This window comes from Sinocyclocheilus rhinocerous, unplaced genomic scaffold (assembly GCF_001515625.1).
Source record: "Sinocyclocheilus rhinocerous isolate Xijiao unplaced genomic scaffold, SAMN03320098_v1.1 scaffold273, whole genome shotgun sequence".
In the NCBI taxonomy this organism is placed as follows: domain Eukaryota; kingdom Metazoa; phylum Chordata; class Actinopteri; order Cypriniformes; family Cyprinidae; genus Sinocyclocheilus; species Sinocyclocheilus rhinocerous.
The window spans coordinates 2,325,827-2,349,768 of NW_015656360.1; the positions used below are offsets into that span (position 1 = coordinate 2,325,827).

A 23,942-nucleotide genomic window follows, 5' to 3' on the forward strand; every position below is an offset into this window, starting at 1 on the left:
CGGTCCAGCATTTAAGAAACACCAATCAAAGCATTCCACATCCTGATTTACCATGGCCCCCTGGGTGGCCACTGTCCATCTTGGGAAATCATGCCCAAGCCTAAATTTCTCCATTGTGTGCTAGTTGAATAGAAATCCTTAACACTCTAAAAAAAAAGAGTGTTTTTTTCCCTTCCATTCTTTCTTCTTTACACCTTTTCTGTTATTTGTGAAGCTCTGACAGAGGCACGATGACTTAAAAATCCTCAGGGTTCATCATCAGCACCTGATTTCAGTCACCGCTCCATTGTGAGGGAACACAACATTACGACGCCCACAATCCGATGCTCTATGATGGCTTATGGAAATGAGAGTTATTCAGATTTCTCATTTGCGTGTAGCATAGAAAGTGCCCATCATTTGCCCCATTTAGATGAGCAGACCTGCATAAAACATGAGTTTCGAAGCCCTTGGTGTAACAAGGCTGTCATTTGAACCCCAAGCAATCTGATTGTGTCCTTGGAGGGCTTAAGCTCAGATGTTTTAAAGATTGTGTATGAGTCGGGCCAGATGATTAGAGATGATCTCGAGAACATGGCATCCACAAGGGCTTGTGGGTGTTGTCGGTGCTGATTTGTGGTGTGCGTGATGTGTGATGGGCGCTGGTCATGATGGACACGTTGGTCGTGATCTTCAGTGTAACAGACAGCACTAATAGGTCATGCTTAGTGACAGCAGCAGCAGCAGCAGCTTGTTTCGGCCTTGTCGCTGACAGCTCTTATGCCATCTGACATCTCAGACAGCAGTGGAACCAATCGGTTGTGCCGCTGAAACAGACATAACCCTGTTCCTGTTGTGCTCTCTAAATATTTCAGCAGTTAAGCAGTGAGAAGAACATTTTATGCCTGCTTGGATGCTTGACATGGCTGCTATGGCCGTATAGTTTATTGATGTCTTAAGCATTAGTCTTCCACTGGTGATAAAATTATGGACATTTTTTACTGTTACTCATTTGCAAATGAGCCCCTTATACAGTACTGTATGGGGTCAGTACGATTTGTTTCTTTTTGAAAGAAATTAATGCTTTAATTTAGCAAGGATGCATAGAATTGATTATAACAGTACAGATATTTATAATGTTATAAATGCTGTTATTTTGAACTTTCTATTTATTAAATAATCCTGAAAGAAAAATGCATCACAGTCTTCACATGAATATTAAGCAGCACAACTGTTTTTAACATTGATAATAATAATAAATATTGGTAACACTTTAGTATAGGGACCAATTCTCACTATTAACTAGTTGCTTATTAGCATGCATATAATTAGTATATTGGCTGTTTATTAGTACTTATAAAGCACATATTCTGCAAAGCCATATTCTACATCCCTAATCCTACCCAATGCTAACAACTACCTTATTAACTATTAATAAGCAGTAATTGTAGTTAATAGTTAGTTATTAGTGAGAACTGAACCTTAAAATAAAGTGTGACAGAAATATTTAATGAGCAGCAAATCAGCTTTACCATCACAGGAATAAATGACTTCATAAATTACTTAATTTATAAATTATATAAAAGAAGTAAATATTAAAATAGAAAACTGTTTTTTAATAATATTGTAATAATATTACACAATATTAATATTTTAATGAATTTTTGATCAAATAAATTCAGCCTTGGTGAGCATGAGAATCTTCTTTCAAAAACATTAAAAAATCCAACATTTTCAAATGTGTGTAACATTGATTTCTCAAAACAAGCAATTTTTTGTTTTCTTGAAACATGTCTTAGCTTTTACCCTTTCGTTAGTGCTGTGGTTTGTAAGACTTTTAAGACACCTTCAGACCTTTAACTATTTTTATTTATTTATTTTTTTTTTAAATGTTTTAACTTATTTTGGCCTTGAGGAAACCAAACAACTAAAACGAAAAGCGAAAATTTAAAACTTAATTTATTTAATATATTAATGTATTTATTGTGAATAATAGGCTTTGCACTTAATCATGCTTTAGAAGTTTAATTAAAATTCAGTCAGAAGGAAGGAATGTTTTGCAAATAATGTCCTTGATTTTTTTTTTTTTTTTTTTTGTGCAAATCCATAGTGTTGTTTGCTCCGGTTGTTAAGCTCATTTGCTCTAAGCTAAGTAAGGGATCAACAAAATCAATATGTGTGTTTATTATCTATGACTCTTTATGTTTTGTGGAGTAACAGTGCTTTGCCATGACTTTATGTTCTCTGTGATATATTCCCTTGACTCTTGTGCACATGGTTTGAGCATGTGAGCATGCTGGTGATTCTGTTGAACTGTGTGACTCTGGGCATGTTCCAGCCATGTGAGGACCTCAAGTGCCAGTCTGAGTGGTGTGTCGTCCTACAGGTAAGTCGCGCTCCATTATGCAATGAGAGAAAGCTTGTAATATGATAATGTCCCTTCCAACATCATTCCAAGATAAAGTATTCCATAAAAGCATTTGGACACTTAAAACTGTAGGTATTTCATTGCATTAAATAACATAAAACCACCAAATGTTGCTAGACCTTTTCTCAGGACTAACTTCACTTCTCTGAGCCATTACTTCAAAGCAAACTAGTTTCAGGGTGATTTTTAGTGAATTTATTAAGTTCAAGCAGGTGTACTTGTAGAATAATGGGTGTGCTTCATCACATGTTCCATGTTTCTTTTTTATCGTTTGAAACCTAACAATGTGTTTTTGTGAAATATTTTGCTTGTTTGCACAGCTTTCATGCATTTTAAGAGTGGATCAAGGTTGTTATAGTTAAGTAAAACTTATAATAAAACCATAAAAACATTTTCGTTAATTGAAATGAATTAAATGTTAACTGAAATAAAATAAAATATTAAAAAGAAAGCTAGTGGCCAAGGCAACATTTCTCATTTTCATTTAGTTTAACTAAATGAAAACTAAATGTACTAAAATAAAATTGGGGGGAAAAAAGATATATATAGATGGAATAAATAAATAAATGATCTAAAAAAAAATAATAATAACAACAACACAGCTTTAAGATGAAAATGGAAAATATAAAAGTAATTGATTAAATTTTTTAATAAAAATGAATTAAAAATATTAATAAAAACTCTAATGGTATCTCAGTAATAATAAAATAAAACTGGTGTGGATTAAATCTTCAAGTGCTTTTTGGGGCCACTGTACATCAGAATTCACATGATCTTTATTGGTCCTAGAATGATATCTTACCCTTTATTTTATTTGTTTATTTTATTATTGTGTCCAATGTCTGTTTTTAGGACTGTCTCAGCACAGAGTTGGCGCTTCGCCATGTTTTGTGGCACACACAGGTTTAGGGGTCACTGGAACCTTTGCCAGATATCAGAGACTCAGGCATTTTTTTCTGTAGTTTTGTAGTTCTCTGTAATCCTGCCCACGCTCCCACCAAAGCGAACTGGGTTTTATATATGGTACTGTGGGAGATTTTTATGTCCAGAAGAGCCTGACATCAGCATCAGCAGGATTTAGGAGATTGGGTCGGCTGAGGCCAGAGCTGAAAATACTACACAAAATGAATCATAGCTGATCTTCACACTCTCTCCCTGTAAACCACTCAAATGGTGCCCAAATTTAAAGTTCTTTGCCCGTTTTTCATTTTTCCAGCGACAGGAACAGGAATCTGTACAAAGCCCATAAAAGGTCATAGTGATGGGAAAAAATGACATGGGAGGAAAAATTACACTTCAATGCTTTTGCATTCTCTCAAAATTTTGCATCCCCCCAAAAAACTTTGCATTCACTCGAAAAACTTAAGTGATGGAAATAATATGAGGAAATCTACATTTCAGTGATTTTGTGAGTCAACCCAAGGTTTCTCGGGGTAAATGCAATATTCTATTAACTAACTATTAAGTACGACTTTTGCCTCAATAAACTCCTAATTTGCTGCTTATTAATAGTTAGTAAGGTAGTTGTTAAGTTTAGGTATGGGACAGGATTAAGGGTCTAATATATGGTCATGCAGAATAAGGCATTAATATGTGCTTTATTCTGTACTAAGTACAAATATACAGCCAATAAGCTAGTAATATGCATGCTGATAAGCAACTAGTTAATAGTGAGACTTGGTCCCTAAACTAAAGTGTTACCCCAAATGTTTTCAAGTGAATGCAAAGTTTCTTGGGGGGGATACAATACTTTTGTAAGAAAACAGGTTTTGTCATTCTATATAATAGAAATTAATGTGATCTGTGTCCACAGGCATTTGATGACTGCATCTTCGCCTTCTTTGCTGTGGAGATGGTCATCAAAATGATAGCCCTGGGGATTTTTGGATCAAAGTGTTACCTTGGTGACACATGGAACCGCCTGGACTTCTTCATTGTCATGGCAGGGTGAGGAATCCCGCCTTTTTTCTCACTTGTCACTCATGCATTCAACCATTATCACCACGGTAAAGCTGGTCAAAAGGGACTCGCCGCTCGATTTATAGGCCGTCAGTTGGGAAATAGAATTTCTGTGAGATTTCCCAGTGCTCTGATTCATTTACCATAAAAAAAAAAACTCCCCTTGTTGTTTAAAGTGACCTTTAAATTGACAAGAGTGATGAACGCATCAAGACTTCTCTTTTAAAACCTCTTTTCTTTCATTATCCTCATGTAAGATCGACAGAAAGAAAGGTTATAGAGATTGACATTTAGTGTCTGACGCTTTCAGTATGTTTCCTGTGCTCTGCTTTCTTCAGGATGATGGAGTATTCACTGGATGGTCATAACGCGAGCCTATCAGCCATCCGGACTGTGAGAGTGCTCAGGCCCCTGCGAGCCATCAACAGAGTGCCTAGTAAGTGTCTGTCATGCTGGAAAATCCAGATAAAATGGGGGTATTTAAGGTGATTAAAAGTGCTATTTATGGATAATTTTGTCAATATTCAATATAATATTTTTTAAAATTGCACTGTTTATCACACTAGTGTCCTGTTTAAACAGGAAGTTTATTTTTGAAATGCTTGGTCACACTTTATTTTAAAGGGATAGTTCACCCAAAAATGAAAATTAGCCCATGATTTACTCACCCTCAGTGCATCCTAGGCGTATCTGACATTCCTCTTTCAGATGAACACAATCGCAGTTATATTTAAAAATGTCCTGGCTCTTCCAAGTTGTATAATGGCAGTGAATGGTGCCCCTGTTTTTGAAGCCGAAAAAAGTGTGTCCATCCATCTTAAAACTACTCCACACGGTTCTGGGATGTTAATAAAGGCCTTCTGAAGCAAAACAATGCGTTAGTGTAAGAAAAATATTGATTTAAAAAAATGTATAAACTGTAATCTCCAGCTTCCGGTTGCGCAAGCAGGCGCGTTCATGACAAGGCGCTCGAGCATATGACGTAGGCGTAGCGGAAGGCGCAATGTAAGCTCCGGGGAGAGAGTGACGAACGCGGAAGCACAGAGGAGAAAGCAAAAATATCAGAGGATTTCGATATAAGGCAAGGGGAGAATGAGTTTTTTGCCCAGCCATATTTGTTTGAACCAGAGTATACCGACCTGGAACTCTGCGAGATGGAGGAGGCTGCAACAGTGGCGGCACAAACTACAGATGTAGTTCATGTGGTTTCCCTGTGCTGTAAACAAAACTTGGTTCTCGCGAGACTACACTCTTCTTCCCAGAGTTTACTCATTCCGCTGTCACGGACGCTCAGTTGTTTTGTACCAAAAATACCTTCATATGCAGCGCATGTCTTCAATGAGAAGAGGAAGGGGTGATTGTTGCTCGTTACTGTAATATGATTGAAATCGCGAAATGGCCTTAAACAATTAGTAAATAACCAGGGTTCAAAGTCCAAAGCACGAGGAAAATCTGCCCTGATACAGTCGTCAGTTGCTCAGTCACATTTTTATGAATTTTTACAAGGCATGTGACAATGCGATACGTACGACGTATTCGTAATGAGACTCGTTTATAAATCTGTTGTAAACAAAAATAAACATTGAGGCCTTCTTGCGCGTTTCTGCCAAAATAAAAGTTGAGAAAAAGCAAGAACTCTTATCAACATTCATAAATGTTAGTATTGTAATTTTACTGTTGTTCTGTAAAATAAAATAAAAAGTAAGACAATAATAATGATAATAATCATTACAACAGCTCTGTTTTAATACATTTATTATAACATTCACACATAGTGTTCAAATTAGGATCTGTAATATTTTCTAATGTTTTAAAAGAAGTCTCTTCTCAGCAAGGCTGCTTTTAATTGTACAGTAAAAATAAATAAAAATACATGCCTGATTCAAGAAGGGGGTCTGATGGCCAAAAATTATTATTTTACTAACTTATTAATTTTAAGTTAAATTGTGCTTTGTTGGTAAAGTGTCTGCTAGAATGTTAAAAATGTTCAGTGTTAAATATTTTTAAATTGTTGTTTTGTAATTGATTTTTTTTTCTTTGAAAAGCAAGACAAAACAGTAAAAAGCACATTTTGGCTTCTTAATTTATGCAATGGTGAAAAAAAATTGGCAAAATACATGGGGGAAAAAACTCGAAAAACCGTGTTCGGTATTCGGTATTCGGCCTTCCGCCCAGTGTTTAATTTTGGTCGGTTTCGGCTTCGGCCAAGAATTTTCATTTCGGTGCATCCCTAAGTAGCAATGTTGTAAACAGTTGTGCTGCTTAATATTTTTGTGGGAACTATAATACATTTACATTGAATAGAAAGTTCAAAAGAAAAGCATTCCCTGATATTTAAAATATAAATGTTTTATAACATTATAAATGTCTTTACTGTCACTTATTTTCAAATTAATGAATCTTTGCTGAATCAAAATACTAATTTCTTGAAAACATATATATGTATATAGACTTGTAGATGTATGTAGGTAGTGTATATAGACATGTATGTAGTGAATTTCCCCTTTGTTTTTTTGTAGCATTTTTGGGCAGCAAACATTTTAGTGCACTTGAATTTTGACAGCCAGATTCCCTGGGCAGTGCACTTACTACTAAACTAGGAGATGGATTGAGACACACCCCTGGAGTGAGCTGTAGATTTAAACTATGAGTAAGTCTGCTCTACCACATCAGCTTTAATGACTCTGCTGTTGCCCAGATGGAGGACGAGATACCGTGATTTATTTGTCTCGGTGGAGTGTTGCCGCCAGCAGAAGTGCTTTTAGTATGGAATGATATGATTCTCTGGCGTGAATAGTGGATGTTAGTTGGAGTGCATGTGTGCGTCCATATTATTTTGTTAGTGCCAACATGCCATTTCACACCTGAAGCTGTAATTCAAATACCAAGCTAGACATTTGGCATTTGGCAGAGCAATTCTCTATCTCTCATCTATCTGTTTACATAAGAGCGGGTTAGCATGTTCATCCTCTTCCACTATGTGATCACACGTATCTCTAGGGGGCTCATTAAAGTGTCCGAGCGACACTGTGGCTCCACGCTGTCTTTGGTGGGAGGGATACAGGCCATCAAGAGGATATACACACTCAGACAGGCCCATTTAAGGCCCTCTCCTCCCCATATCATACACTTAAATTACATCAGCCGCACATACCCACCTCAAACATATTAGTCACTCGGATCCACCGGATGCATCACTCCTCTCCAGGGGCACTTCTCACAATGATGTTTGCTGATGTTTTAATGCTTTTTCAGTGAGTGTCTTTTTGCTGCTTTTCACCATTGTTTTGTCGTCTCAAGAAAGTAGAGTAATAGACATACTGATTCATCTGAAATAAGTATGAGCATCTGTAGGTAACAGGGCATTCATTCTGCTTGAGATATCCTGAACGCTGATGCTCTCGGGCTTATCCATTCTTAGTGTGTCATTGAACACAGTTCACACCAGTCAGTCTTGATCACTGGGCCATGTGACAGTGACACAGCTGATTCACATATGCATCCACGACTGGTCTTTTGCTCTTTGGTTTGTTTTTTTTGGGACTGTTTATTGATTCAAATATTTTTGTGATTCATTTCATGTAATCTCATGAAACTGCATAGCGATTCTATAACAACTTCTGTTTTCCTCAAATTGATTCAAAATAAACAGGAAATGCAAACCCTGAATTCAATCAGTGGCATTGCTGATGTAGTGAACTTGCTCAGTAGCCCACCTGGTACATACAGCATTGCACTTGAAATGTGGTGCATTCAGGAACAAGTCCTGTGAAACACGAGTCAAGACACTTGATAAAAGAGCTTAAAGACTTGTAGAAGCAAGCTAAAATGTCATGGTTGCCTCAGCAAATGTGTTTTTATCTCACTTTTGCTTTTGTGAACACTACTGGTTTAGGGTAGGTTTAGTGTACATTATTAAGTTATATTCAAACGTGATAAAGCATTAACCTTTTAGCGCCACTCACTGGACATTTCATTTCTGAACTGCCATGATATGTACTAAAACAACGTTGCCAGATTGATGTTCGTCTCTTTCAGATAAAACTCAATGTGCTTTACCAGTGCTGACTAGACGTTTTACTTTGAGTTTCGAAAAACACGCAAGAAGCAACGAAATATAATTTTGCACAAATGTTGCCACAGGCATGTTTTTACAGTGAGCCTGAGTTGCGTCTGATGGCCATCTCATTAATGTTTGTCCAAATGACATTTTACTTCTACAGCCGGGAATATTTTTCACATACGACAATATACATACAATAAGAAACAATAAATGATATCAATTCATGATAATAATTTTTAAATCAATGTTAATTAATTCTAACATAAAAGAGTGCAGATAGTTTTGTTAAACACCCTTGTTGTTTTTAGCAATCCCATAGAAAAGGATAAAGCATTTAATGTGTTAACTGTGTTAAAAAAAAACAAAAAAAACAGCATTAGACAAATTCATTGAATTGCATACATTAATGTGCTATCTTTGACAGCCTTGTTTGTATTCTTTAGAACAGTATCATTTTTAACTGCCTGAAAGTTCTGATGTGAGTTTATATTAGCATGTGAAATACATTCCTTAAGCTTTTTCCTATTATGGTAGTTCTCAGCACTACAACTAGAATTCTGCATCCACTCAAAATGTGAGGGTTTCTTGTGCAAAACGCACCACCACAATGCTACTGTAGGGTGTTGCCAGGGCATTGTTTTGTGGTTGATAGAGTGTTCTGAGTGATTGTTAGCACATTGCTATGTGGTTGCTAGGATCTTGCTGTATGGTTGCTATGGAGTTCTGAGTGGTGGTTAGCTCACCTGCAGTGAGGGATAATGGAATGGGTATTTGTTCAGTGGTTTAAGTCTTAATTTTCCATTAAAGTCTGACTCAGTCAGTCCCTGTGGTCCCTCAGCAGTCCATTTAAAATATGCAATTTCTGTGCTCTGTCAAGCATTATTACAATTGGGACCAATTTAGGTTAAAGGTGCCGTTCTACAACCTAAGGTTTGCCATTTCGCCATATACACTGTAAAAAGGAATTATTGAGAAAACATAAAGACTCAATGCAACCTGATACATTCAGATTTTTGGGGTTTTCTCAACTATTGTCTTAAAAATTGTCCTAAGTAATGTTCGTTTGTTTTGTCAATTTTAATTTGTTCATTCGCTAAATGAAAAATGACTCTTTCAGACAGCAAATTCATCAAAGCAACTACAGATTTTTCGTTCAACAAATTTTCAGTTAGGAACAAAATAAATTGATCTTTAATTTTGGTAGCCATAGGACACTTAATATGTGAAGTGAACTATGCTTTCTTTGTTTAGGAAGGCACAATCACCTTACAAAGCAAAAGTATCTGAGATATAGTTTTAGGAGGTTGTACATAGTACTCAACACAAACCTCAATCACAAGGACAATCAACAAATGTAAAAAGATGAGCTCTTCACAACACAACAAATAACTAACAATAATGACAAAAAAATGACAAAAAAAAGTCAGCAAACAGCAAAAAATAACCAGTAACAGCATTATTTATGCTGCAGTGCATGCTGGGAACTTACAAACACTTAACATTTCAGCAGTATTGATCAATTTGATATTATTTCTATGTTTGAGTTTGGGGAATTCTGTTGATCTAATATGTTTTTTTTAATGTAGTTTCAAGTAATTCATATTTCAGTATGTGTTTCACATAACTGGGAAATATGTAGTTGTTTTTTATAGTGTAGTTTAGTGCTCCTTTAGTTATAAAAACGTAAATGTGTCCATATGTGTCCATTTGGCAATAGACAAAAAAAGTCAGCAAACAGCAAAAAATAACCAGTAACAGCATTATTTATGCTGCAGTGCATGCTGGGAACTTACAAACATTTAACATTTCAGCAGTATTGATCAATTTGATATTATTTCTATGTTTTGAGTTTGGGGAATTCTGTTGATCTAATGTTTTTTTTTAATGTAGTTTCAAGTAATTCATATTTCAGTATGTGTTTCACATAACTGGGAAATATGTAGTTGTTTTTTATAGTGTAGTTTAGTGCTCCTTTAGTTATAAAAACGTAAATGTGTCCATATGTGTCCATTTGGCAATAAGATATAATTTAATACAAAAATGGTTTTTAATCAAATGCCCATTTATTTTTCACAATATTTACTGAAAATTCCTTCAAAAATATTGTGAAAAAATGTCTATGTCATGGCAGTTGGTAGATTTTGAAACAAGTACAACACTGTTATTGGTCAACAATGATCAGTTGAGGTTGATAATCTCAAAATATTGACTCATTAATCCATATACTGGTCTGTGAGCTATTTATACTGGTACTTTAAAAAAAATAAGCATGTTATGCAAACCCTAAAAGCTTTATCGAATAAGCACACAACAATTAAAATTGTGTTGCATCTGTTTCTCTTTTGTTTCTGTATTTCAGGTATGAGGATACTGGTGACTCTGCTTCTTGATACTCTGCCTATGTTAGGCAACGTCCTCCTGCTGTGCTTTTTTGTCTTCTTTATATTCGGCATTGTCGGGGTGCAGCTGTGGGCTGGACTTCTTAGGAATCGGTGTTTCATGCCAGATAACGAGAAAGCGTAAGTACAGTCCTGCTCTTATCTAACCGCCAGCTTTCTTCCCCTCTTCTCCTCCTTTACCCTCTCTCCGCTGGGAGCATGTCAGTGCTACCGATATGATCCAAAGTGGCAGCCAACTGTTGCCAGAAGCAATGGCATTTCAGCCTCTGACAGTCTTGTAAACTGAACATTGCACCCTGGCGTAAAATCAGTGCTGAGCATCAGTCCCCGAGCACTGAAGGTACACACCTCTAACAAAGGTATATGGGTAAAAGCATATTAAATCAAAAAAGTCTTGAGAGGTTTTGATGATTACAGACTGTAGTCGTCAGAATGAGTTGAATTATAAGTCATATATTTTGATGTAATGGGACAAATTACTGCTCTCTAAATGCATGTGTTTGTGATTCAAACATGCTAGAGCAACAACATTTTCACCAGCCAGTCCTTATTTAGAAATATGAGCCTTTGCATACATACAATTGATTTAATTTTTTGTGTCGCTTAGCAGTACCATTTGTGACTATATTCCCAAACTTTTTGTGGCTTCAGAGTTTTTGTTGTTTTAAAAAATATGTTTAACCCTCATGTTCTGTTTTAAATTTAATTACATTTTCTTGGGGGCTCCAGGTACCCCAATTGTGAAATTTCCCTTTAAAACATTATTCCGACCTGTTTCTAAACTATTTGACAGATGTTCAATGATGGGTAAGAGTTTCCATGATAAAGAAAAAGAAACATCTTTTGCAAACTAGTTTAGAACATATTTGCCAAGCTTGAAGAAAAGCACTGTTTATATTCCTGTTGGTTTCATGGTTTTGAAAAACGTTTATACCATTTTTAAGTTGAAATGTAACGACTCTAAAAATGTCATGTGGTGTAACCATAATAAACTTGAGTCTTGAGTACATGTGAGTGTTTACAACATTATTTTCAAAAAAAAAAGATATACAAATATAAAAAGATATTACAAATATAATGAATTATTAATTCAGTGTTGGTGGAGTGGCACCACTTGACATTTTACAACCCGCACCAAACTTGCCTTGTCATAAAAAGGTGAATTTATCTGATATTTTAGAATTACTGACCTTGACACACAGTTACAAGGGGTATGTACATGTACACATGTTAAGATAAGGAAGATGCTGTGTGGCCTCTGAGCATATAATGTGTCATTTACAGTGTGTTTTAGTAAGTAAATGCCATATATTCCACATTGTTTTCCATGTGTTTCCACAGCCTTTATAATCTGTCACACATGAGTCCGTACTACATGAATGAAGAAGGTGAGGACAACCCCTTCATCTGCTCCACCAATAAGGAGAATGGCATGCTGCGCTGTAGTCAAGTGCCCCCCCTCAAGGAGGGTGTCGAGTGCACTTTAAATGCATCTCCACCGGGACATGCCTACTCTGGCCTGGATGGGACAAGCAACAGCAGCTGTGTTAACTGGAACCAGTATTACAGTGAGTGTAAGCCCGGGGAGCTCAACCCTCACAAAGGGGCAGTGAACTTCGATAATATTGGATATGCCTGGATTGCAATATTCCAGGTAAGTTCCTCTTGGTATGGTGTTTTGTAATCCAGATCATTTCCACATCACTAATGGTCTTTTTGTTGAGTGCTGTGAGAATGGAAATGCAGTAGTAAGCATTCCAAAGCATTTAGTTATTCCAAAGATAGATGAGGCTTTTTACAACTTTTATTACACTATTTTCATCTTGAAAGGACAAAGTCTTGTTAAGCACGCTCCAACCACACCGAATAATGAATCTCCTCTGAGCAAATGTCTGTTTTAGTCATTTCTGCCCCTTGGTCAGGAGGAGCTCTGCAAAGTGATGAGATTTTTCGATGGGAATGTGATATCTTATATCTCAGCCTGTGGAAATGAAATCAGAAACGAAAAAGCTTCCCGTCGCATATTAGCTTTTCTGTACTTTCAATCCATCCCCATCAGCAGAGTTGAATCACCACAGACGGACTGGTGGCACAGACCCTGTTTAAGAGTTTTTAATATGCGCAGTCATGCCCTTGTTGGAGGGGCGCATTGGGCCCGTCGTACGGACACACAATGAGACCTGGGCTCCATTCTGTTGGAAATGAATGTCGGTCTCATTTGTCCGATCGTTACAAGTGGGTCAGTCACGTGGTGTCCCTTTTGGCTGGGTTATAATGACAGTACAGGATATGCAATTATAAAAGAGGGCCTGAAGGGTTTTCACCTGTGTTAACATAAGATCTTAATAGGACCTGGATTGTACTCATAAGATGACACCTCTGGGAGCAGGTTGTTCTAAAACGATGTTTCTTCACCTATTGGCACTTTTATGGCCAGATAAACCTTTTTTCTTTTTGTTTTAGTGATTACTATAAAATGGAAACGTTATATCATGCCTTCATTATTTTTCATTCCTTTTTAAATATACCTTTGGTATATTTGTTTTAAAGTTGTTTCAGATCCATACTTTCAATCTTAAAAAATGAAAATCCATTATAAAAATAAAGCCTTTTAAATTTGAAAACAAAGAGCAAAAATATATTGTTAATAATACTTTAGTCTTTAATAATTAAACAATTATTGTGTGAAAATTGAAAAAATCACTTTCTACACAAATTATTAGCATTTCGCCACTGATAAAGTTAATGTACTTGGAGAGAAGTCAATTCCATCAAATATTTCCATCATAGAATGCTATTAAACATACTGTAATGCATTAATTGATGTGTGGTGGAAATGGCACTGCGATGGGCATGTTCATGGCTTTCAGATGAAATGACAGAATTCTCCAGTGATGCAGATTTGTTGGACATTGTTAGTGGACAAGTTAACTAATGAGAGTGTGAAAAATGTTTTAAGAGAGGTTTCAAAAATTCCAAAATTGCTAGTAGTTGAAGAAACACCCAAATAAGGACATATTCAAGAATATTAGTGCTGTAACCAGCTGAAAACAATCCAACTCACAAGTTTTTGTTAGTCTGACATCCATTAAAAACTGAACCCAACTGGACTCTTAAGCAATATTTTAAAATTATGCTTGGTATGGCTGTATACATTATGTAAAAGGAGTCCATAATAACTTATGTATAAATGTGTGTCTAGAAGTAGTTGCATTTACAAAATGTTTTGAATCAGCTGTTTTAAAGCCAACTGTGTGGATGCACTGCGGAAATCAAAAAAAGAAGATTCATGTTTTTGTTTTTTATGTGAGCAACTTAAATGTGTCTCTTTAAATACCCAAATATCTATTTTCTAGAAGCAGACAATGAATCTAGTAGACAGCATAGAAAGAACTGGGGTTCAAACATAAGGTCTAAAAAAGGTCTAAATGATACAGCTGCTTGTGAATGAAATACAGTGCTGCAGGCGCAGAACTTCCAAAACAAATAACTCCATGCTAACAGACTTAACCCTGCACTACTACTTTTACTGTGATCAAACTAACAATCAGACCTCTGGCATTACTCTGTGCCATGAACTGTAAGACTTTGCTGTATTTCTGTCTGATTTATATGTCCTTAGTACTTTGTGTTCACTGGAGAGTCTTTATCTCCAAAAACATTTCAAAATGAATCCCTAGATGATGGGAAGAAGCCGTACAGTTACAAGAGCTTTAGTGTCTAACACTTTGTATTCAAGATTTTAAAAATTAGAGACGTCTTTGATCTGTGTGTCTAAACTAAGGTAATTTATTGAAACTTTACTTCAGGTCAGGGTGAATTAGCAGTGCTCTACATTTGAATGTGTTTAACTCATTTATCATTTATTATTCAAAAACATGCAGAAAAACAATATGCTAAACCTGCGAGGCTTTTCATTACCCAGACAAACTCTCAAAACACCTGCACAGTTGGACATGTGAGCCAGGCACCTGAGACTGCCATTCTTCTTGGCCAGACTCAAGATAATGATCATTTGGATCTTCTATCTCACAGCATTTCATCTTCATTTGATCTCAATTTCTCTTCTGTTTTTGCAGGTTATTACTTTGGAAGGATGGGTGGACATTATGTATTACGTTATGGATGCCCACTCCTTTTACAATTTTATATATTTTATATTGCTTATTATAGTAAGTATACTCTAATTGAAAGCATTTCATGTTTTAAGCCTGTTTCACACCGCATACATGAGTAGAGCAAAGCAGCAGCATAACTGTAACAGCAGGCAACTGCAACATGCAGTGTCATTTCTGTAAACTTTTGCTATCAAGGTTAGGCATAATTCACTATTTAATTCAGTTCATGAGTTTGAAATGAAGTGCTACATCCCTCAGGAAGCTGAATTTAAATTGGAACTATAGGAAGTGGAATTTACTGAATTTACAATTACAATTCAGACAGGTGTGGCATTCAAGGAAATGAAATGTTCCTCAACCCTGGTCTATACATTTGTTAAATATAAAGTAGTATATATATATTAAGTACAAATGTATGTAGGTGACATTACAAATAGATCTGTTTGTCAGTGTGCCATATTATTTTAAATTCAGTCATTTGAATTGATAATGCCTTTTAAATTACAGTTCGGTTCCTGAATTTGAATTGAGCAGTATATATCAAACTATACACTACAAGAACTAAAAACTAAAAGTTTAGGATAGGTACGTTTTTTTTAATTAATATTTTTATTCATCAAGGATGGATTAAATTGATTGAAACTGACAGTAAAGACATTTATATTGTTGCAAAAAAATAAATTAATGCTGTTCTTTTGAACCTTCTATTCATTAAAGAATCATGAAAAAATACATGGTTTTCACAAAAATATTAAGCAGCACGACTGTTTTTACCATTGATAATAATGAGAAATGTTTCTTGAGCAGCAAATTAGCATATGATCAGCATATGATCAGAATGATTTCTCAAGGATCATATGACACTGAAGACTGGAGTAATGATGCTTAAAATGCAGCTTTGCCACCACAGGAATAAATTACATTTTAAAATGTATTAAAATAGAAAATTTATATTGTAATAATGTTAAACAATATTACTGTTTTTGTTGTATTTTTATCCAAAATAAATGCAGCCTTGGTGAACATAAGATACTTCTTTAAAATATATATAGCCTATATCTTAGTGACCCTAACATTTAAACGGTAGTGTATACAGTATGCGTCCCTTACATGTACGGTGTAAAACAGGCATTAAAGAGATTCTTCAAAGACTTCTCATGATGGTAAACTAAAGTGGCTTTTGTGTATCTCAGGTGGGTTCCTTCTTCATGATCAACCTGTGCCTGGTTGTAATAGCAACCCAGTTCTCAGAAACAAAGCAACGTGAGAACCAGCTGATGCAGGAGCAGCGAGCACGTTACCTCTCCAATGACAGCACCCTCGCCAGCTACTCTGATCCGGGGAGCTGCTACGAGGAGATGCTCAGGTACATCAGCCACCTGTACCGCAAGGTGAAGCGCCGCACTTCCCGCATATACAACAGCTGGCAGAGCAAACGCAGAAAGAAGGTGAACCCCAACAGCGGGCTGAGTGGGGGGGGAGGAGGAGGCGGTGGCGGGGGGGCCAATGGTCACAGCAGGCATAGGGGTGGTGGACACTGGCTTCGGTCCATCCACAGCCTCATCCAGCAGCACCAACGACAGCACTGTCACCTCAGCAATGGCAGCCCCAGTCCTGTGACTGCTACGGGGCCCGGCGAGGCTCTGGAAATGAGGTCCATCGCAACGGGGCCGCAACTGCCCGTGTCCTCACAGCCAACCGCCATGCACAATCTTTCTTCCAGGACTCAGTCAGTGCACAGCATTTATCAAGGTGACTTTCAGGAGGTCCTGCAAGGGCGAACAAGCACTGCGGTGGGTGTGCAGGCGCTCGGGCGACTAAACGGGGGGATGAATTATCCGACTATCTTGCCCTCCCTCATTTGCAGCTATACAGGCAGCAGTTCTGCAGGAAAAGGAAGAAGAGAGTCAGATGCAGATACAGGATGTGATGCGACTGATCCATTTGAGAAGCTGCACCAGCTCATGGGAGAACATAGTGAGTTTTTCATAGCTATTGTTTTCACTTTATATCAGGTCCAGTTGTAGTCACCTCACATAGCCTGTTTTAGGATAATGAAAAGCGTTCTGAGAAGTGATTGTTAGGCAGCCCCTTACCAATGTGACAGAAAATCAATACTTCAAATGTTAAAGTCATTAACACAATCTTTAAAGGAGTGAGGCGAGTGCCAGCACTCCACTAGCAACTGTGGCTATCAAGCCCTTTGAAATGTTATGCCAACAGTTGATTCCTCTTGTCAGATGGATAGGCAGTAAGCTTAATCTGTCATTGGAGGGAAAAAATCAGTTGGTTTTCAGTGATTTAGTCTGCTGGGGTTTCTAGTTAAGCAGTAACCAGTAACCCAAATATAAGAATCCTCGTTCTAAACCCATTTAACTTAATTTTTACCACAGCTCTCATTTAATTCACATACATTCAATTATGCAGTCGTAGGACATCAGTGATGCCAAATGTCACTTGCTGGATATCTATATCTAAGCTATTTTAAAATGTTAAATTTAAAAACTTGAATGTAAATATAATGTTTTGCACTAGACTGAGGTGAATTTTCTGGAGACTAAAGCAAGTCAAAATGCACATTAAAAGTATTTTTTTAATTAATTAATTTACTTTTTTGTATAAACAATGGTGGGTTTTGACTATTTGGGCACAGAATAGGAGACAAGATGGTGGGCATGGACCAATGAGGAGTTGTCCGTTTTCTTATTACTCCAAGAAAGAAGATCAGAATTTATATAGCAGCTGGTGGCATTCATTATGTGAGCTGTTGTACTCATTCTCCAGGGCAAATTTTCAGAAATACGCTTTAAAAATGTGAAGAATTTGGATGGAGACACAGCAACTGGTACTTGTGCGTTTTGTAACTAATTGTGACATGACAAATTTAGTATGCAGAGGTGTAGATTTTCATTCAATAATGACTTAAAGGATGGTTTACACAGAAAACTTTTAATCAATTACTCACCCTCATGTTCTAAATCTGTATGACTTGCTTTCTTCTGTGGAACATAAAATTAGATATATAAGTCAATGGTAACCATTTAGTTTCCAGTTTAATTCAAAATCTCTTCTTTTGTGTTCTGCAAAAGAACGAAAGTCATAAAGGTTTAGAATTAAATGATGGTGAGTAAATGATGACAGAATTTTCATTTTTGAGTGAACTATCCCTTTAAATTATGGCCTGTTCCTCACATAAAGGCTTCAGAAGTCATGAAAGATAGATGATAGAATATTCATTTTTGGTGAATTATCCCTTTAAATGTGTAACACTTCAAGAAGTTACAGTGACAAATTTACTGCGGCGTCCCAGTACTGTATATGTTTGGAATGAATGAGTCGAATTGAGTACATTTGGTTTTGCGTTATATTGTTTGTTCAGCCCCAGATAACCAAGGCATCTCTTTCATGCTCAAGACAGTTTTCATTTCTATATCAGTCTGTTGCAGAATGACTATTTGTGGATTTCTGTCAACAGGAATATGTACTGCATGTTTACTTCAAATTCACTGCCTTCACTGCCAACAGTAATTTTTGATTGCAGCTTGAGTCACCTCCACTTCAGCGCATTACCACAGGCTAAAGTGGGCCACTGTGCGCTCGGGCGACTAAACGGGGGGATGAATTATCCGACTATCTTGCCCTCCCTCATTTGCAGCTATACAGGCAGCAGTTCTGCAGGGAAAGGAAGGAGGGGGTCGGATGCAAATACGGGATGTGATGCGATTGATCCCTTTGAGAAGCTGCACCAGCTCATGGGAGAACATAGTGAGTTTTTCATAGCTATTGTTTTCACTTTATATCAGGTCCAGTTGTAGTCACCTCACATAGCCTGTTTTAGGATAATGAAAAGCGTTCTGAGAAGTGATTGTTAGGCAGCCCCTTACCAATGTGACAGAAAATCAATACTTCAAATGTTAAAGTCATTAACACAATCTTTAAAGGAGTGAGGCGAGTGCCAGCACTCCACTAGCAACTGTGGCTATCAAGCCCTTTGAAATGTTATGCCAACAGTTGATTCCTCTTGTCAGATGGATAGGCAGTAAGCTTAATCTGTCATTGGAGGGAAAAAATCAGTTGGTTTTCAGTGATTTAGTCTGCTGGGGTTTCTAGTTAAGCAGTAACCAGTAACCCAAATATAAGAATCCTCGTTCTAAACCCATTTAACTTAATTTTTACCACAGCTCTCATTTAATTCACATACATTCAATTATGCAGTCGTAGGACATCAGTGATGCCAAATGTCACTTGCTGGATACCTATATCTAAGCTATTTTAAAATGTTAAATTTAAAAACTTGAATGTAAATATAATGTTTTGCACTAGACTGAGGTGAATCTTCTGGAGACTAAAGCAAGTCAAAATGCACATTAAAAGTATTTTTTAAATTAATTTATTTACTTTTTTGTATAAACAATGGTGGGTTTTGACTATTTGGGCACAGAATAGGAGACAAGATGGTGGGCATGGACCAATGAGGAGTTGTCCGTTTTCTTATTACTCCAAGAAAGAAGATCAGAATTTATATAGCAGCTGGTGGCATTCATTATGTGAGCTGTTGTACTCATTCTCCAGGGCAAATTTTCAGAAATACGCTTTAAAAATGTGAAGAATTTGGATGGAGACACAGCAACTGGTACTTGTGCGTTTTGTAACTAATTGTGACATGACAAATTTAGTATGCAGAGGTGTAGATTTTCATTCAATAATGACTTAAAGGATGGTTTACACAGAAAACTTTTAATCAATTACTCACCCTCATGTTCTAAATCTGTATGACTTGCTTTCTTCTGTGGAACATAAAATTAGATATATAAGTCAATGGTAACCATTTAGTTTCCAGTTTAATTCAAAATCTCTTCTTTTGTGTTCTGCAAAAGAACGAAAGTCATAAAGGTTTAGAATTAAATGATGGTGAGTAAATGAGGTTTAGAATTAAATGATGGTGAGTAAATGATGACAGAATTTTCATTTTTGAGTGAACTATCCCTTTAAATTATGGCCTGTTCCTCACATAAAGGCTTCAGAAGTCATGAAAGATAGATGATAGAATATTCATTTTTGGTGAATTATCCCTTTAAATGTGTAACACTTCAAGAAGTTACAGTGACAAATTTACTGCGGCGTCCCAGTACTGTATATGTTTGGAATGAATGAGTCGAATTGAGTACATTTGGTTTTGCGTTATATTGTTTGTTCAGCCCCAGATAACCAAGGCATCTCTTTCATGCTCAAGACAGTTTTCATTTCTATATCAGTCTGTTGCAGAATGACTATTTGTGGATTTCTGTCAACAGGAATATGTACTGCATGTTTACTTCAAATTCACTGCCTTCACTGCCAACAGTAATTTTTGATTGCAGCTTGAGTCACCTCCACTTCAGCGCATTACCACAGGCTAAAGTGGGCCACTGTGTATGATTACGTCCTTGGGCAACACATCAGTAGAAGAGTACAGCCACAGACATCCTCTGATTAGACCGATTAGTTTTATTTAAGATTTTGAGATCATAAGACCTAGAGAGGGCGAAGCACTTGAACAGAATACATAGAGCACTGCCTATTTTTCATGACCGTGGCTAGAGAATTAAAATAATAGACTAATAATCTAGCTGAAGTAGCTGGTTTTATTGGCCTGACTGATAAAATTGAACCAATTAGGTGTGTAATAATTCAAATAAGCAACCTTACAATAAACATTAAGTTGGTTGTGGTATCTATTGATATTTGAGTTAGACGCCAGGTAGAATAAATCATGTGAATGATTTACACATCGTGCACAATCAGTCCCTCCTGAGAGATGTCCCCAATCCAGAGGGAAGTAATGTGCAAGAGAAACAGACAGATCAGTGATCATTGTTGGGGAATGCTACTTTTAAAAGCAAAATGATGACTAATTATGTTACATTGTTACTTTTTATGCAAAAGTACCATTTGGAAAATGCTTCATTAACATTTTGATTAAAATTAAATCAATGTAAGATATGAGCCTTGTATAAAAGATGCATCTTAGTTACTTAAAACAAATGCAATACTTAATTTGTGTTTCCTAAATGCATTGAAAAACATTGAACGCAACTGATGACTGGCTGTTTTTCCCCATGTAGGCCACAGTCGTGTGCTGCTGCAGATGGCTGGTGTGGTGCCCAGTACATTGCTTCTTGAGCTCCTGAGCTGCCCGTATTGTGCAAGGGCCCTGGAGACCATGGATGGGGAGCTTGGTGATTCAGACTACTCCAGATCAGAAGGGGACGTGGCGTACGAGTTCTCCCATGGAGCAAAGTTCAAACCCTGCCGTGCATCCCATCATAAAATACTGGAGGAGCGTAACCGCCTGGCTCAGTACTGGGATGACTTCCGGGACAGATTGATACGCATAGTGGATAGCAAATACTTTAATCGAGGAATTATGATTGCCATCCTCATCAACACCTTGAGTATGGGGATTGAATACCATGAGCAGGTGAGTGCAAGTGTGGCTTCTTTCATGAATACCCTGATTTTTCAAATAAATCTATGTGTTTTTCATCTGCTACTGTCAGACAAGACTTATATTACATTAATATTGATTGGTGGTCAGGAAAAACAAAAGGATGGTTGTTATAATCACTGTAAGGAAACAAAGCTCACTGGCAATAAAACGGACTATATCATAACATATTCATCATCAGAATTTCATTGTTGGCATGCACTGGGATTAGCTCTCTATTTCTTTTTCATTCATAAACAGTGATGAGAATTCATAGCATTTTTGGGTGAACAGATCTAATGGTTATATAACTATGATGTGCTGCAGTGCCTCGGACTGCACTTGTATCTCTCATGGCCGTGTTGTTTCAGGTTGCGATGTTACCACTCTTGGTTTCATACCTAATCCTATGGTTTGACATTTAGCCAATCTGATAGAGGTCTCACTGTAAGGAATGTGTGTGTATGCTTGATATCATATAAAGTGGTTACGGTACTGACATTTTCTGCAGCTGGTATTATGTAGAGGATAATATTAAAGAACTGAGTCTTGTGTATAAACTGAATACCATTTATGAGGGGAAATTAAACATTTACTGACATTGTTGTAGGATAAATAAAATAAATGATCTTGGATTAACAGTAAGAATGGCCCGATGGCCTACTTCCATGGTCTCAGCCAGTTGACTCAAGTGCCAAGAAACATGCATTTTTATGTCTTGCAAAATTGGTATTCTGTGCTGTACTAAATGTTGTTAGAAATTCTGCTCATTTAAATATGTAATCTAGTTTTTTGACACAAATGAGGTTGTCAAAGGATTTGACATAGTCTTGGAAGTATAAAAAAAAAATCAGAATTTTTAGACCTTTTTTTTAGACCTTTTTTTTAGAAGTGTGTTTATACATTTCTAGCTGTAGAATTTAAAAATGTTATCACTGACTAGAAACCTACTAAGTTATTCATTTGTAAATAATTTTATTGTTAATTTTTGTTATTCATTTATATAATTCTAAATATATTTTTAACATTCAAAAATACACCCGGATGCATTTTTTATGGTGGGCCAACTTAAAAGTGGGCAGGGCAGGTAAAAAAACTCAACAAGGCTCAACAAGGCCAGCAGAAAAAAAATCCTGCTCAATGTAAATTACACTAGATTTGATTATTGCACTGTGAGTAATACTTGAATAAAATTAAATATTGTAACTTTGCTAAAAGGCAGTTTGGAGAGCAATTGTTGTTGAAATAATGTTTAGCAGCTCTGGTAGAAATAAGGTTCAGCTGCACCTTGTGGTGTCACACTTGACATTACATCATTGAAAGAGCAATATTCACAATAGGAGGTAGGTACGCTAATAATAGATCTGAACAAACCCTTTTATCCTACATTTATTTATGTGTGATTATATATGATTGATTGGTTGCTCTTTGACTAAAGCATAGCTTGCTGAATACCAATGTGGGGCCTAGATAGCACGTCTGCTTCTGAAGTAAAATCTTTAATCGTCATGTTACTTTAAAGAGCAGTTCATGTTGTCTAATTAAGCCAAGACACATAATAGGGATCTTTTAATCCTTATTTCAAAAGCAGAAGTGGTGAAAATAGCTAGCAGACATTTGTTATGGTGATTTTGGGATTTGGAGACCTCCTTGCATTAAATTGCTTAGGTCTGGGTTAAAAAATTAACATAACTTCTTCAGTGAAATGATTGTAGCTGTAAAGTGCCTTTTGAGGCTAAACTACTTTTCTAGGTGAAAGAGCTTGTGATTGTGTTACCACTGTCAGTTCTGTGGGTGAAACAGTGTTTTTGAGTTATGGTTATACTTTTAAGTATGTCTGATAGTTTTAAGCATCTATTCGTGATGCTGCTTGCTTGTTGGCGAATGTTTCGTTGTATGTTTATTTATTGTAAATGTGTTTCCCATTTGAAATTGTTGTTGGCATGTCACAAATACGGTCCTTTATAGAAAGCTGTGTCCATTTCAGAGTAAAACAAAAAGGATATTGCAACTTTATATATCACACAACTAAAACTTATTTATTCTCATTTTGACTTTATTTCTTGTTATTGCAAAATAAATTATTTCCCAGTGTGGCTTTATATCTCACAATATGACTTTATCTCAAAATGTGACTTTATATCTCACAATATTAATTTAAGTTTTGTGACTTTGTTTCTCACAGTTACTTTTTTTATTGTTTCCTCTGAGGTGGAAACAGGCTTTCATCGTCCACATGCACTAATGGCTGATTTCCACCAAGTGGTACGATTCAGTACAGTACAGCACGGTACATTTCGGGACAGTACTGTACACCCTGATCCGGTTTCCACTGCCAATAGTATCCATACTTAATAGGTGTGGTGTATCCCGGAAAGTAGCGATCGACACAATTCGCACACAAAGAAGAAAGCACTACAGTGAGTCTAGCTCCACCCTTTAGGTATCGGACGACTATGCTAGGTACCGCAACGGAAGGGTCCCAAAAAAGTGGTATGGTACGGTTCGCTATTTTGGCACCTTTCACAAC

General features: G+C 36.6%; 1 protein-coding gene across 2 annotated transcripts in view; it reads left to right on the forward strand.

Annotated features, from left to right (window-relative positions):
• The first annotated feature begins 2,260 nt into the window (after window positions 1-2,260).
• Window positions 2,261-23,942, forward strand: part of LOC107720044 (voltage-dependent T-type calcium channel subunit alpha-1H) — a 47,193-nt gene continuing 25,511 nt past the window's right edge. For both annotated transcript variants that reach the window (XM_016527629.1, XM_016527630.1), the window contains exons 1-8: window positions 2,261-2,365; window positions 4,221-4,354; window positions 4,705-4,802; window positions 10,789-10,948; window positions 12,170-12,482; window positions 14,908-15,000; window positions 16,140-16,923; window positions 21,051-21,406. In XM_016527629.1, the coding sequence (XP_016383115.1) occupies window positions 2,273-2,365; window positions 4,221-4,354; window positions 4,705-4,802; window positions 10,789-10,948; window positions 12,170-12,482; window positions 14,908-15,000; window positions 16,140-16,923; window positions 21,051-21,406 (2,031 nt within the window). In that variant the 5' untranslated portion in view covers window positions 2,261-2,272. The remainder of the gene's footprint in view (window positions 2,366-4,220; window positions 4,355-4,704; window positions 4,803-10,788; window positions 10,949-12,169; window positions 12,483-14,907; window positions 15,001-16,139; window positions 16,924-21,050; window positions 21,407-23,942) is intronic.